Source organism: Neomonachus schauinslandi, chromosome 1 (genome assembly GCF_002201575.2).
Source record: "Neomonachus schauinslandi chromosome 1, ASM220157v2, whole genome shotgun sequence".
In the NCBI taxonomy this organism is placed as follows: domain Eukaryota; kingdom Metazoa; phylum Chordata; class Mammalia; order Carnivora; family Phocidae; genus Neomonachus; species Neomonachus schauinslandi.
Genome location: NC_058403.1, coordinates 106249038 through 106265210, shown reverse-complemented (window position 1 = coordinate 106265210; position 16173 = coordinate 106249038). Strand labels below are relative to the sequence as shown.

Here is a 16173-nt window from a genome sequence, read left to right as displayed (position 1 = left end):
AAATTGAACATTACTTCATGTTTATGTTTATGCAGTTGGAACTATTATTTTTTTGTTTGGTTTTGGATGGGGGGGCATTTTGTTGTTGTTGTTTTCTGAAGCTGTCTAGAAGGATATTCACCTGTAATAGCCTAAAGTTCTATTGGGACATGCTACCGAAAATATACCTTGTTTTCAGACTATTTATAAGTAAACTGTCCAATTAGATTACATTTTGTCACGGGCAAGGACAACATGCCTTGTGAGGAGAAGCAATGAACATTTGCAAGAACTTAAGGGACATAAAGAACAGAGTTCTGTGGAATGTGTGTTCTCCTTTGCTGTGGCCATCTACTTGTGTTTAGATGCCCTTTCCTTTCTCTTACCCATAGGCCCTTTATGGCACAACATCAGAAACAGCAACATGGAGACGTTGTGCAAACTATGTCAATGGAAATATGGAAAATGCTGTGGGAAGGCTGTACGTGGAAGCAGCATTTGCTGGAGAGAGTAAACATGTGGTAATGTTTTCAGCATGATACTATATCAGTAGTTGTTTGCATCGATTAGCAATTACAATAGTTCATAATTTGGCTAGTTTTATTATTTGGCAGAGAATCTTGGAATCATAATTTGTTGTTATTTCTCAGTGAATCTCCCCCTCCTTCCCCCAAGGGTCTGGTTATGTTTCTAATCTTAAGATTGTCTAGTCCAAAACCAATTGTCCATTTTCCAAAAGCAGTGTATTCAGAGTATCCACTCATGTGTTCTGATGATAGAGACATTTGTAAAGTCTCCTGTTAGCAATTTGACCAAGAATCAGTGTTTTCTGAAAAACTTTGAAAGTAAACCAGAGTTTATTTGAAATATTTAAAAAATGTACTCCATTTTTCATTGTTATTGAAATGAAGACAATGGAACTTAAAGTGAAATTAAAATACTACTTCTTAATTGAACTACTAACAGTGATGACAGTTACTATTTCATGTGAATTCTTTTATAATCGTGGAAACTATTACATTCTAAAGATGATTTTTTTTTAAAGATTTTATTTATTTATTTGAGAGAGAGAGAATGAAAGAGAGCACATGAGAGTGGGGAGGGTCAGAGGGAGAAGCAGACTCCCCGCCGAGCAGGGAGCCTGATGCGGGACTCGATCCCGGGACTCCAGGATCATGACCTGAGCCGAAGGCAGTCGCTTAACCAACTGAGCCACCCAGGCGCCCCTAAAGATGATTTTTTAATTAACGCATGTATAAGACCTATTTAATCATTAGTGTTGGTGGTAGCAAAATTCCTTTAAAAATATAATTATCCACATATATCCATTTGTTTATGTCACAGTTTATCTATAAATTTGCATGTATTAACATATTATTGAGTCCTGGGTGCCTATAAAGACAGCTTATAGCCCTATTTTTTAAAATCTGTGTTACCAAAAATTAATTCATCTCCTAAATTTGTCTTCTGTTCCTTTGGTTTTAGGTTGAGGATTTGATTACTCAAATCCGTGAGGTGTTTATTCAGACTTTAGATGACCTCACTTGGATGGATGCTGAAACGAAAAAGAAAGCTGAGGAAAAGGTAAAATAAACAAACAAACAAACAAACAAACAAACAAATAAAGGCAGAGCTAACTATTAAACAATTTCTTTACAAGAAAAGATCAACTTTTAAAAGAAGTTCAGAAAAAAAATTCAGGGATTGCATAAAATGAAAGCAATCTCCTTCAAGATGTCATGTTTCCAGGAACAGTTTTCATGAATAAAGATTTGTTTCTACGATTTTCACCTTTTATTATCTCTTTACAAAGAGATAATAAAAACTCCTACTCTCCATGTTCAATTCAAAATTTTGAAAGATCCCCGATTTTCCTTTTTTTTTTTTTAAAGGACTCTTCAGAAAATAAGAAGAAAATCCTATATGAACAATAAAGATTTGAAAGATACTATCAGTGGTTCATATTTTTCCTCTTTTTATAAAACATATCCAAAAGGACTCTACCAAAGCCTAAAAATATCCTTTCAATTTTTACCGCAGATTTCCAGCTCAAATTTTAAAACATGCCTTATTTAAATTTTTATATGACCCAGGGAGAAAAATACTAAATTTCTGTCAAGCAAAGGTTAAGGTGATGTATTACTTAAGTATTACATGGTGATTTACAGTTAAAGAGATGTTGAGGGTGCCTTTTTATAACTATTCCTACCTACCCCCACTCTGTGCACCTGTTATTGGGACTTCTAATATCTTGCCTAAGAACAAAGGTGTCAGATGTCTAAGGAGATCTTAGGTTTAAACTCACTATGATCATTTGTCTTGAAAACTATATAAAACTAGAAGGAACATTTCCAGTGGAAATTGTATATGCTTTGGGAGTAGTATTCACATACAATCTGATAATTCCACTGTAGTCAAGGTGGCAAGAACAGACCATTCTTCAAACTGAAACAGAAAGATTTTATGAACCTATTATAATACAAAAACCAAGTGGTAGTCTAGTTCTTTTCCAGGATTAAAGCATGTGAAAGGACTATCTTTTTCAGCTATCCCAAAGCTGTGGCTAGGTTAGGTCTAGAATTTAGGCACTACAATATACCTATCTTTCCATCACTGACTAGGTCCTCAGAAGTTCAGGCTGGATTTATTCCTTTCATGTTCTTCTAGCTATCTGTGACATGGTTCTATTTGATGTAGCCAACTGGATTGTGCTTGATCATCATTTCCCAAGGTGGTATCACAAGCCAATGGACCCATAAGTAGTGTTCCATGAAAAAAGGGTCCCTTGCTCAAAGAATTTAGGAAACTGGTTCCTGTAGGAAGCCTTCCCTGCTCCCACCTTACCCTAGGTTACATGCTCCTAGGGTATGAGCTTAAGGCACCATATCTAATACTCATTACATTTTAGACTGCAGTAAAGAAGCCTGCTTAATGTTTCTGTCACAGTATTTACCCAAAGTATTGGACAATAAATCCTTTTTATGTAGACCCATTTCTATAGAGTCTGTGCCTCTTAGGACACTCTTTGGGGAAGTGTCTTCTAGAAAATAAAAAACCTTCAAGAGGAGGCTATTGTAATGGGCAATGGTGTGGAAATCTACAAGAAAACAGACTTGGGCCAAACTGGCTTATTGACACATATCCTGTCTGATCCGCTGCGGAAATCCTGTGCTTATGAAACAGATTTGTAACATAATTAAATTATTTAAGAACAATGTAATATGATAGAATCAAAAGTCAAATATCTTTGAGAAAAATGAGAGAAATAAAAAAATAGAAATAGAGATCATAATAGGAAACAAGTAGTAATAATGAAATAATAAAAGTAAACAATTCTAAAATAATAAAAATAAAAATTAGAAATGATAGTAAGCAAGCGGTCAATATGAGCTGGTATAGCAAGGAAAATCCTGTTCTCTACTTTTTTAAATAATGCCACTCATTTAACTGTGGGCAGGTAGGTACATTGGCTTTGGGGACCAAAAGAGAACATACAAACTCCAGGACTCAATATTCAGAAAGAATATTAGCACTAAACCTAGAAGCCCATATCTGTTTTCTCAGCCAACTCAGTGAAGTGGAAAGATAATTATTATAAGCTGCTAGAATGGAAGCTCTAAATATTACCCCTCCTATAAAATTGAAGAAAAAAGCCTTTCAGAGAAAAAGTTCATAGAAGTACAATACATGTGGAACGATGACTTGTCAGTTTTCATTTTGATTTTCTTGGGAAAGCTGGAGCCTATGAGAATAGGGTATTAGAAGCAAAATTTCAGAGCTGTTTTTTGTTTATTTTGAACCCTAGGGAGAAGCCATTTCAAAGATCTCTATTTAAGTGTTGTCAAATACTATTTTTGTAAGCAATATGGATCAAGTTATTCAATTGCTAGTCATGGCAAATTATAATGTTTGCATTTGGAAGTTATGTAATTGCCCTTACATTCAATGTTTTAATTTTCCTAGGCCTTAGCCATTAAAGAAAGAATTGGCTATCCTGATGACATTATTTCAAATGATAATAAACTGAATAATGAATACCTCGAGGTAAGTCTCTATGAAGACTGTGCTAATGATACCTGGGACTGGTGGTATTGTCATTTCTAGCTGTGGGGTGCCAGAAGTTATGTGAAGTAGCCTAAAGCCAAAGATCTCGTTATATAAAGCCTTTTACACTGAAGCCAAAACTTCTCTTTAGTTTTAGCCTTTTGTTTCACCGGCCTGGTTCATATTTGGGTTTTGTTATTTTGGTTTCCATATAGTCCATTGAACAGTAGTGGGAAAATCTGGTGTCCTTTAAAGTGCATCAAGGGGTAGACATCAGAGTGATGAGCAACAGGCGGCCCTCAGGCTCCTTATCTCACCTTGTACAGGCCTGAAAAGTCAAGTCTTCAGTTTTCCTCCACTTTCCAATTATTCCTCCACTGGATAAAAACCAGGTCATGCCTCTGTATTTAAAAAATAAAACAAAACAAAAACCTACTGTTTGAAAACCAGAAGCGATTTTATTCCCCTCTGGTAATGAAACAATGAAAAGAGAACAGAATCGATTCAAGTCACTATGCTATTGATTTCAGACCCAGCTGAGGGTCCTGTTGCTAACCTTGTGGTCCCCGCAACTACTTTGAAACTCTGGTGACAATAAGGTGATCCTTGCCCAGACCTGGGGATGACAGTGATTCCTAATCCATTGATTACTAGCATCACGTGGGGGTTTGCAAACCACAGTGTCCTCTCCTCTCTTCCAATTTGTAGAAAAGCTTGACTATTTCTTGTAAATGAACAGGCTGCAGCATGTCAGTCCCGGGGGCCCTTGTCTCAGGAGTCCAGTGGCTAAGAGCAAAGACTCACAGACAGGTACTTGGGTTCAAATTCCAGCTTCACCGCTCACTAACTTGGGCAAGTGACTTAATTGTCTGCGTGGTTTCTTCAGCTTTAAAATGGTGGTAACAGCCCATCTTCATAAGATTATATTATATTATAAGGATTAAAAACATGTAATATATGAAGTGCTGAGAACAGTGCCCGGTACAGAGTAAGTGCTAAATTAAGAATGGACTCTTGTTTCATCTGTCATGTAAGGGTTAATGTCAATATAGGAAAGCTTGTCTGACACTTGGTTTCATTTGATTAGTTACAGAAGAATAGGCTAAAGTAGTGATTCAGTTAAAGCAGCAGTGACATGTAGTATGGAACTAGGCTAATGAGAATTAAATCCTTCTTTGGTAAGTTTTAATGCTCTCTGTTAACTTTATTAACTGATACAATTTAAGAACATATCCCCTATGCTTTTAGCAAAAATTTTGCCTAATTTTCCCAAAATCTTTTATGTAATATAGTTGAACTACAAGGAAGATGAATACTTTGAGAACATAATTCAAAACTTGAAGTTCAGCCAAAATAAACAGCTAAAGAAGCTCCGAGAAAAGGTGGACAAGGATGAGTATGTATATTCGTTTCTTATATGTTCATTCAGAAAAGGGGCTTTGTCCCTCATAGTTGGGTTAAGAAAAAGAAGTCGATTTAAAATAATGTTTAAAAAGTACAATGTCTGTCAATGGAGTGAGTACCTCCAAGAGCATCTAAGACTATCATAGTAGAAATGGGTCAAAGATTTAAGAAAATTAAAAATTTTTTTATTAAGGTGTCCTCAGGTTACCCCCATTTCTTTGGTTTCCTCTCATTTACTGCCTATTTCCTCTACTCTGTGGACAAGTTTCTCAAGAACCCCTTAGCCTAGGTAACCCAGAGCTCTTTCAAGCCTTCTGTGAGACTGTTACCTGTTTGTGGACAAGTTTCTCAAGAACACCCTAGCCTGGGGTGCCTGGGTGGCTCAGTCATTAAGCATCTGCCTTCGGCTCAGGTCATGATCCCTGGGTCCTAGGGTCGAGCTCTGCGTCAGGCTCCCTGCTCGGTGGGAAGCCTGTTTCTCCCTCTCCCACTCCCCCTGCTTGTGTTCCCTCTCTGGCTGTCGATCTCTCTCTGTGTGTCAAATAAATAAAATCTTAAAAAAAAAACACCTTAGCCTAAGTAACCCAGAGCTCCTGCAAGCCTTCTGTGAGGCCGCACCTGCAATACTGAGAATGGTCTTGCACCCCCAGCCCCACCTGTTTTCCATGGGCCAGTCATCCCACAGCCCCATCCCCTTCCTAGACTGCTCCTTGTAACACCGTCAACCTTGTGGCAGCCAAATAGATCATGGGAGTCGCCTTCAAATGCTCTTCCTCTCTGCTTATTAGTAGCATTCGTACTTCATATTAACATTAACATTAGTTTAGTCTTGAGTTTTCAACTAAATGGGTGTGGCTAATATATTTATCAACGTGCGTTTGTGCACTTAGATCCCTAGAGCTGCTTATGTTGACTTTTTCTTGCTAGGCTCTTAACTCCTGGAGAACAGGGGCTATCCTTCCTTTTGACTGTTCAGCACAGTGCTGAACACCTAGAAGGTTTTTCAGTTAAAACCGAATGAATGAACGAATGAATAAGCAAATGAAAAATAAACATACTACCTTGATTTGCATGGTAACAGACAAAATAATGCCAGTGAGGTGCTTGAAACCAATGCGCTCATGCGCTCATTTATTCTTTCACTTATTCATTTACTAAACTACTATTCTAGAACACTAAGTCCAGGTGTCACTGGGAACTAGGAGAATCGAAGGTGGACCTTGGTAATATTATATTATATTATAAGATCAGAGGGTAAGAAAGACATGATATAATAAACTCTACCACCAGAAAGGAAATGTTGTGTCAGGAAAGGTATAAAGTGATAGTGGACTGTTTGATGGCAGGCTGTTCTGTTCCCAGTTAAACCAAGTACAGGTTGGACAAAATTCCTAAATGACAATGCCAATACATTTTAATCCCTATAGAACATTTGAATCCGTCAGGTACCCTGAAAGAGAGACTGATTTCTTTTGCTCACCTCACGGTTTATACTGCAGCAAATGTTGTATTGTCTGGTGCTAGAAACAGGGCTGCAAAGGCTGGAGAATGTTGTACCCTAGCTAGCAAAGAAGGAAGAAGAATGGGTGCATATGGTTTGTGTTATAATCAGTTGTGAAAACCTATTTCTAGAAACCCACAAAAAGTCACCAAAAAGAATATGCAGTGGGTAAATTTATAATCTGAGAAGTTTCTTACAAGTCTGAAGATTTTCATTTCTTTAAAAATACATATGCTCACAATTCATAATTGTCAGTACCGTGTAAAATATCTACAGAGAAATATTGTCAGGTGGTGTTTCTGAAAATAGCTAATATAACCTGCACCCATATGACACCAGAAGACTGTTTCATAATTTTAAAAATAGTTGTTGAATTATTACTTGATGTTTTCTTTTGAAGTTAATGCAGCCCAAAGTTCTGTAATCATTTTGTAATACAGTTTGCACTTTTCATTCCCTTTCATCATATGTGTTGATTTTCTCCTGAGTCCTCTTCCCTTATAATAATACAAGTGAAAGCTGTGTACAATATTTTTTTAAAGATTTTATTTATTTATTTGAGAGAGAGATAGAGCACGAGCAGGGGGAGCAGGAGAGGGAGAGGGAGAAGCAGATTCCCCACTGAGCAGGGAGCCCGATGTGGGGCTTGATCCTAGGACCTGGAGATCATGACCTGAGCCTAAGGCAGATGTTTAACCAAGTGAGCCACCCAGGTGCCCTTACAATATTTTAATGAATGTTTCATCGGTAGCATGCATAGCTCACTAGAACCTTTTGGGACCTTCCCATGAGGTTCTTGATAGTCAATCACAAGTGCAGTATGTCTTCTAAGGTCTTCTGTGCCATGCCAGCCTAGTTTCTTTTTCTTCTCCCTCTTCTGCCTGTGTACTGAGTACAACGGTTCTAAACTCTGGCTGCACATCAGAGTCACCTGGGGGGCAATAGAAATAGTACTGAGGCCTCAACTTCACCACCTTCACTTGTGATGTACTTGCCTGTGGATGGGGACCCAGACACTGGTATCTTTTTCAGTACCACCCCCCCAACTTCAGGTGAGAACCCCTGAGTTAGTGTTAGCTCCTTTTTGTTAATGATACTGTCCGTTGTTAATTTTGTGAAATTTTTTTTACAGGGTGAAGCTTTAATTTGGCAATTTAGGTTTAAAATTTATTTATTATTATTTTAAAGATTTTATTTATTTATTTGACAGAGAGAGCGAGCACAAACAGGGGGAATGGCAGGCAGAGGGAGAAGCAGGCTCCCTACTGAGCAAGAAGCCCAATGCGGGACTCGATCCCAGGACTCTGGGATCATGACCTGAGCCAAAGGCAGAGGCTTAACTGACTGAGCCACCCAGGCACCCCTAAAATTTATTTTTTGTTTTCCCAAATGTTGCAAGCACTTTTGACAATTACCACATCAAATCATTAGGACTGTACAGTTCCTTGTATTTTTTGAGGTTTCTTGTAGTGATTGATGGTTTTGGACCCATTTTGTACCTGGTTAATAGTAAGAAAGTCACTATGTTTTCCTTACTTTTTTATGTAGCACCAAGTTCAAATCCTCACTGTGTCTGTCCAGGCAGAAAACATCTACTATGTCTACTTTGTTCTCGTTGTTTGTAGTTACCTCTCAGAGAATTACATTTTCAGATGCTCAGGTCCTCACTGCCACGGTCTTGCAGGAGAAAGAGGTGTCCATACCCACAACTGAGGGGACAGAGATGAGAAAAACTATTGATTATGTAGGGCTTGCACTGTAGGGTATTGTAGAGAAATGATGTATTAAATTTTCAAGACAGCAATTAATTTAATTTAATTCAGTCAATTATCCAAATAATAAACTTCTGGACCTTTTTTTTTCCTCACTGAGCAAACTCGTGTGCTTCTTGGCATCTTCTACCATCGTTATGACCACTGAATATTTGCACCTGGCCCAGATTCTTTGCAGAGCTTCAAACCCAAATGTCTAGCTACCTATGAAACACCTCTATGTAGGTGTTCCATTGACGCTACAAACACAGCATTTGCCATTTTGGGCAAAAATTGATCATCTTTCTCCCTATATCCTCATATTTCCCCATATTTTCATCAACTTTCATCTTATTGCTATCAAGACCGAAATCAGGAACTCATCATTCTAGACTGATCCCTCTCTCTCATCTCTGACATTTGACAGTGATATCTACTTCAAATCCCCATTCACAAAAAAAAGTTTATGCCCACCAGCTGCTAATTAAATATTATATAGGTATTGTGAGGGGATCTGCAGCTTATCATCTCCATGGTCACTGACTAAATTTAGACATGTCTCATTGTTCACCAGAGTTATTACAAATTTTTTCCTAATCTTATCACCAGTCATCTTTCCTTCAGCTTATTCTCTATACTATGGCCCTAGAGATTTTTTTATTTTTTATTTTTATTTATTTTTTTAGTAGTCCCATTATATATATTTATTGAGATATAATTTAAAATTTTTTTCTCCAGCTTTAATGAGATACAGCTGTCACACAACACTGTGCAAGTTTAAGGTGTACAATGTGTTGATTTGATACATTTATATATTGCAAAATGATTACTGCCGTGACATTAGCTAACACCTCCATCCTGTCACATGATTGTTTTTTGTGGTGTGCATAATAATAGAGTTACAGTTCTGTGTCTTTGGATGAATTTATACATCCAGGTTACTGCCATCCTAATTACAACATGAAACATCCCCATCCCAATGTTTGTTTAGCACCTCTTTCCACTCAATTTCACCACATGGGCACTTCTGTGTCTTTTTTCTTCCACGGAGATATTTTTGAAATGCATCCATGTTGTGCAGATCTTGTATCTGTCTCTTGTATGGGAATCATTGCAAATCGTTATAATATCTGACCTTTTGTGTCTAGCTTCTCTTGTTAAGTTCTTTGTGGAGATGAAGAACCAAAAGAATTAGCAGTGATGCTTATGGAAAGAATTTGAGATTCCATAATGGACAAAGGGAGTAAATGTTAGGATCTTGGCAGTAGCCAAAATGGACTATTGTGTGGCCAACAGAATGGTCTGGGAGAGCCTTAAAATTGGAGCATGTGCTGAGTTGGAAGGAAGGTATCGGGTGATCTGTATAAACCAGGGAAGCAGGGTAGGCACCATCAGGGGGTGCTGGAGGTGCATCCATGTTTCTCTTGGAAGAGCTGGTCTTGACTTCCACCCCAGCTAATCGCTGTTGTTTGACTTTCTTGAGTTTTGCTCTATGAGTCTTGAACCAAACCTGCGGTGCCGTGGGATGTAACTTCAGATCTTTCTGAAGGCTGGGAGCGGGGCAGGGGTTCTTGCTGAACAAGAATTCCAGATCTGCCAGTTATTACTCAGTGAACATTGTTCGTTTCCTTTGGGAATGCTTCTGGTGCTTTCCTTTAGGAAGGTCCCCTGCGCCTGACATCCTGAGATCTAGATGTGTTCACATGCTCTGGTCCTGTGTCAAGCCTAGAGATTTGTTTTAAAGACACAGATTGAGTCTTGTTATATCCTGATGAAAACCTTTCAGGATATCCATGTTGCCTGCCCCATGAAATAGGTACAAAGCTCTGCATTCCTCCCACGAGCTCTCCAGAATTCCCTTAGCTTCACCCTATCCCCACCCCCACCGTTACCCAAAGCTCCAGCCATAGGAATTATTTTAAGTGATTGCTCCATCTGTTCTTCCTCCTTGTCCCTTCCCTCAGACCACCCTTTCTGCTCTTGTTCATCTAACAGAAACCTATACATTGTTGGACTCAACTGGAATGTTACTTCCTCATTCATGACACCCCATTGCATTTTTCTCTTCACCTTGTGCCTGCGCTAGCCCTTGTTAAAAGCAGAAAACCATGTATTTGTGTCACCAGAGCTTGAACACTGATGAACGGAATGTAGACCCTTCCTCAGTGTTCACGGGGTTCAAAAATGTTACAATAGCCAGTTTGTGATCATGCTAATGAAGTTGACTTGGCTGCTAAGGTAAAGATTATCACCTCCCGCCATCTCGCCATCATGGTTGGTGAAGTTATGCAACAGCTCTCTGCTATTCTCCTTGTTTAAGAGATTCAAAAAATTAAGAAAGTCAGGAAGTCTGTATGTGATATACCTGATTTAATCATTTCACTAAAACGGCCTCCTGCCCATTTGAGCAGCTGACAACTGCAAAGGGCAGGGATTTAAATTTAAAAAGCTTGGTTCTTGCGGTTTCTGAGTGCCTAGTGTTTCCACAGTTATCTCAAACATTATGTTCTCTGGGTTTTTGGTGCCAGTTTGTAAAGAATTTCAAATATGTCATATTATCAGATAATAATAGTGCTAAATTGAGAATATAATATCCATTGGCAAAATTACTTAGATATGATCTATAATGATTTACTTCCAGTAACATGATTATTCACTTAGAGTCAATAGAATAAACAAAACTCTAAAAAGAAAAAAATGCACAAGAATAATAACAAAAAAAGAATTCCTTTTCTTGTTTTTTATTTTATTATTATTATTTTTTTAAGATTTTTATTTATTTGACAGAGAGAGATACAGCGAGAGAGGGAACACAAGGAGGGGGAGTGGGAGAGGGAGAAGCAGGCTTCCCGCTGAGCAGGGAGCCCGATGCGGGGCTCGATCCCAGGACCCTGGGAGCATGACCTGAGCCGAAGGCAGACGCTTAACGGCTGAGCCACCCAGGCGCCCCTCTTGTTTTTTGGACTTGATGTTATTCTGTTCGTTTTCTGGGACAGAACTTTCTGTGATATCATTGTGATGTGGCAGTGTTTGTAAATCATGACCACTGAGCCACGGAGTTACTTACCGTAAACTACAAAGACTTATTTCATTGCTCTATCTTTCCCACTGTTATGCATCAAAATAAAAAGAGACATTGACAGGAACCAGTTCAATAAGCATTTTATTGAGCGGCTATGCTAAGCACTGTAAAGGATGCAGAGGAATAAAATGTGGCCCTACATCCAGGAGCTCACCATCTAGGGCAAGAAGCAAGTAACAATTAAATCTGATAAAAGGCAGAATTTGGTTGGTGCTATTAACAAAGAAACAAAGTGCTAGGACAGCATCTTTTTTTTTTTTTTTTTAAGATTTTATCTTTATTTGAGACAGAGAGAGAGCACAAGCAGAGGGAGAAGCAGACTCCTGGCTGAGCAAGGAGCCCAATGGGGGACTCGGTCCCAGGACCCTGGGATCATGACCTGAGCCAAAGGCAGACGCTTAACTGACTGAGCCACCCAGGCATCCCTAGGACAGCACATTTTTTAAAACGACAGTTAAACCTTTACTTACTAGTGAAACATTCTCTGGAAGCGACATGTCAGCATTTATTTATTTATTTATTTTTAAGATTTTATTTATTTATTTGAGAGAGTGAGAAAGCGAGAGACAGAGCAGGAGCTGAGGGGGAGGGGGTACAGGGAGAGAGAGAAGCAGACTCCCCGCTGAGCAAGGACCTGAGCCGAAGGCAGATGCTTAACCGACTGAGCCACCCAGGCGCCCCAACATGTCAACATTTAAATTAATATGGATGAGACCAGAGGAGCCTCTAGAATTAAAACAAAACAGAATGGTTGGTTCATTTGTCTTCCCCTTTATTTCTTCAAGCCTGCTGGTTTTTCTGATCTGAGCTAATTGGGTGGCAGCAGTCCCCCAAACAAGCAGCTGCCCCCCGAGGCTGGCAGCCCAACAGCGGGGGCTCTCCGTGGTTTTTCCTGAAAGGCCGACACCACCAAAAGCGACAAGGAGGTTGGCACCCGGTGAAGTGACACTGTAGTTTTGCCACTCAGTGTCCTGGTGCTGCCATTTACTACCTGTGGCCTTTTAAAAGTCATGTAGTTTCCTTATTTATAACATGAGCGGGTTGATTTAGACTGTATAACATCTCAAAGGTTCTTTCCAGCATTAAAATTTTATGGCCCTAACTGTGAAGGTTGATAAGAGCCAAACAGTTTTCCTCCTTGGCTTCTACACATCAAGTGACTCGAGAGAAAAGGAACATACCTTCCAGAGGTAGAGAAGTACCTCACTTCTTTATAAAATATCCCTTCTGGGGGCGCCTGGGTGGCTCAGTCAGTTAAGCGTCTGCCTTCGGCTCAGGTCATGATCCCGGGGTCCTGGGATCGAGTCCCACGTCAGACTCCCTGCTCAATGCAGAGCCTGTTTCTTCTCCCTCTGCCTGCCACTCCCCCTGCTTGTGCTCTCTCTCTCTCTCACAAATAAATAAAATCTTTAAAAAAATAAACAAATAAATAAATAAATAATACCAAAAAAATATCCCTTCTGATGCTTCCCCTTCACTGTATTATTTCTAGAGTCAGTCTTCTTTCTCATGAAGTCCTGTATCAGTGAACTTGGTTATCCAAAGAAAAACAGTATGGAGGGCTATTATATTATGTATGTGGGCATTATATATATTATGGAAATTATATCTGGGTAAATGAGGTGGTACAGAGGTGGCGTTGATAGGAACTGTCCAGGGTGGGTATGCAGAGTGCTGGAGACTTGAGACACAAATGAATCTCCATGAGCATAGATATGTGGGGAAGATTTACAAAAAAGATTATTTGGCTCATCAAGTATTACTGAGCCAGAAAGACAGAATAACAGCTAGAGCAAACTTGGACAAATCATTCTACTTCCCCATGGCAGTATCAGCCCTGGAATGCTCATGTTCTACACATGTTGTAATAGATTAAAATTTTAGATTTCCAATCTTTTATGCTCCCATTAAACTGACGGGCTTTGTGCTTTTACAGTGTGTTTTGGGACCATAAGCAAAACACATTTTAGCAGTAAAAACAATCCTGCTTTTTTTTTTAAATTAGGTTTTTTTGTTTTAATTCCAGTATAGTTAACATATAGTGTTATATTCGTTTCAGGTTGTACAATATAGTGATTCAACCATTCTGTACATAGTGATCATCGTGATAGGGGTAAAACATTTCTGCTTTTTTTTTTGTAAAGATTTTATTTATTTATTTATTTATTTATTTGAGAGAGAAAGAGAGCATGAGCTGGGGGAGAGGGAAAAGGAGACTCCCCACTGAGCAGGGAGCCCGATGCGGGTCTCAATCCCAGGACTCTGGGATCATGACCTGAGCCGAAGGCAGACGCTTAACCAACTGAGCCACCCAGGTGCCCCCATTTCTGCTTTTTAAATTAGCATCCAAGGAACGTTTGGTTTGGTTTTGTTTTTATAGGGGAAGGGGAAATAGGGCAATTAAATAATTTAAACATTGAAGTTTTAAACTAGGAGAATTTTGCAAAAGAATTCTGGAACCTTTACACTAGGGCACCATCTTGAGGGGATGATGTTCAGTTGGTGCATGGTTCTTGGTGGCCATGGCTCTCTACAGCCTGCATAGCAGCAGTGCTTCACCTCGGCCTAGTGCCTTCCCAGGATGAGAGGGTCATCTCTCTTGGAGGACCCACTGAGTGCCTCTCATGTTCCCAACACTGTTCTAAGCCCTAGAGATACAATTGAGAACACAGCATGAAATAAACAAGTGAGACTATATCAAACCAAAGCGTTTCTGCACAGCAAAGGAAATAATGAACAGAATGAAAAAGCAACCTATGAAGTGGGAGAAAATAGGGCAAATCATATTTCTGGTAAGATGTTAATCTCCAAAACATATAGGGAACTTCTAAAACTCAATAACGAAAAAAGCAATAAGCCAATTTAAAAATGGGCTAAGGCCTTGAATAGACATTTCTCCAGAGAAGACATACAAATGGCCAACAGACACATGAAAAGATGCTCAACATCACTACTCATCAGGGAAAGGCAGGTCAAAATCACAGTGAGCTAACACATCACTGCTGTCAGTATGATCATGATAAAACAAACAAAAGAGACAAGTATTGGTAAAGGATGTGGAGAAATTGGAGCCCTTGCACACCGTTGGTAAGAATGCAAAATGGTGCAGTGGCTATGGAAAACAGTATGGAGTTTCCTCAAAAAATTAGAATAGAACTACTGTATGACCCAGCAAGCCCCCTTCTAAATATATATCCAAAAGAATTGAAATCAGGATCTCTAAGGGATATTTGCCCTCCTATGTTTATTACACCATTCATAACAGCTAAGATGTGGAAACAACTTGTTTCCATTGACAGATGAATGAATAAAGAAAAGGTGGTATATGCGAACAATGGGATACCATTTAGCTTTTAAAGAGAAGGAGATTCTGCAATATACAACAACATGGATGAACATGAGGACATTATGCCAAGTGAAATAAGCCAGACAGAGAAAAACAAATACTGCATGATTCCACTTATATGAGGTATCTAAAATAGCCAAATTCATAAAATAAAAGAATGGAATTGTGATTACCAGGGACTGGAGGAGAGAGCAGTTACTAATCAGCAGGTATAAAGTTTAAGTGAAGCAAGATCAATAACCTCTAGAGACCTTCTGTACAGCATTGTATCTACAGTTTACAATAATGTATACTTCAGTGTGGTAAGATGTGTTAAAAAGATAGACCTTCTGGTACGTGTTCTTACTATAATTTTAAAAAAAAGAACATCACTGCCTTCATGAACTTACTGTCTAATGAGCTAGACAGACAATAATGTCAAGTTATATCATTGCTAAGGGTTATATGGGATGGAAGAAGTTTCAGTTCTTTCCTGAAAGATCCCAAGATTATTCTAAATCAGGAAAAAAGTCACCAAAAGAAAATTCTGACAGGGGTGCCTGGGTGGCTCAGTCGTTAAGCATCTGCCTTCGGCTCGGGTCGTTGTCACATGGTCCTGGGATCGAGCACTGCATCGCTCTCCCTGCGCAGTGGGAAGCCTGCTTCTCCCTCTCCCACTCTCCCTGCTTGTGTTCCTTCTCTCGCTGTGTCTCTCTCTGTCAAATAAATAAATAAAATCTTTAAAAAAAAAAAAAGAAAATTCTGACAGAAGTGATCCACCCACTCATATATTTCCAAGTTTGGGAATTTCTCTGAATTTGGTATATCACACAAGTGAAGGTGCCATACATCCGTGCATATAAATGTACAAGATTGTGCCTTGTTGCCAAACTTAGAACCATATGCAATTGGTTGACTTCTAGGAAGAAAACCAGGTTAGTGATTTTTGTTGCGTTTGGTTGAAAGAGAAGTGGATTCTCCCATTGTCATGTCAGAATAGGAGTCAGAGTACTTCAGTTATGTTAACAACTGTTATGCAACAACAATGAATAGTTTAATGGGACTCTTTGGTCCTACTGTGCTTTTA

General features: G+C 39.0%; 1 protein-coding gene across 1 annotated transcript in view; it reads left to right on the top strand.

Annotated features, from left to right (window-relative positions):
* The window catches only part of MME (membrane metalloendopeptidase), a 93877-nt gene that overhangs the window by 47711 nt on the left and 29993 nt on the right, over window positions 1–16173 (top strand). Inside the window, exons 12-15 of the mRNA XM_044915127.1 lie at window positions 372–500; window positions 1465–1563; window positions 3943–4023; window positions 5316–5419. Coding sequence (XP_044771062.1) covers window positions 372–500; window positions 1465–1563; window positions 3943–4023; window positions 5316–5419 — 413 coding nt within the window. The remainder of the gene's footprint in view (window positions 1–371; window positions 501–1464; window positions 1564–3942; window positions 4024–5315; window positions 5420–16173) is intronic.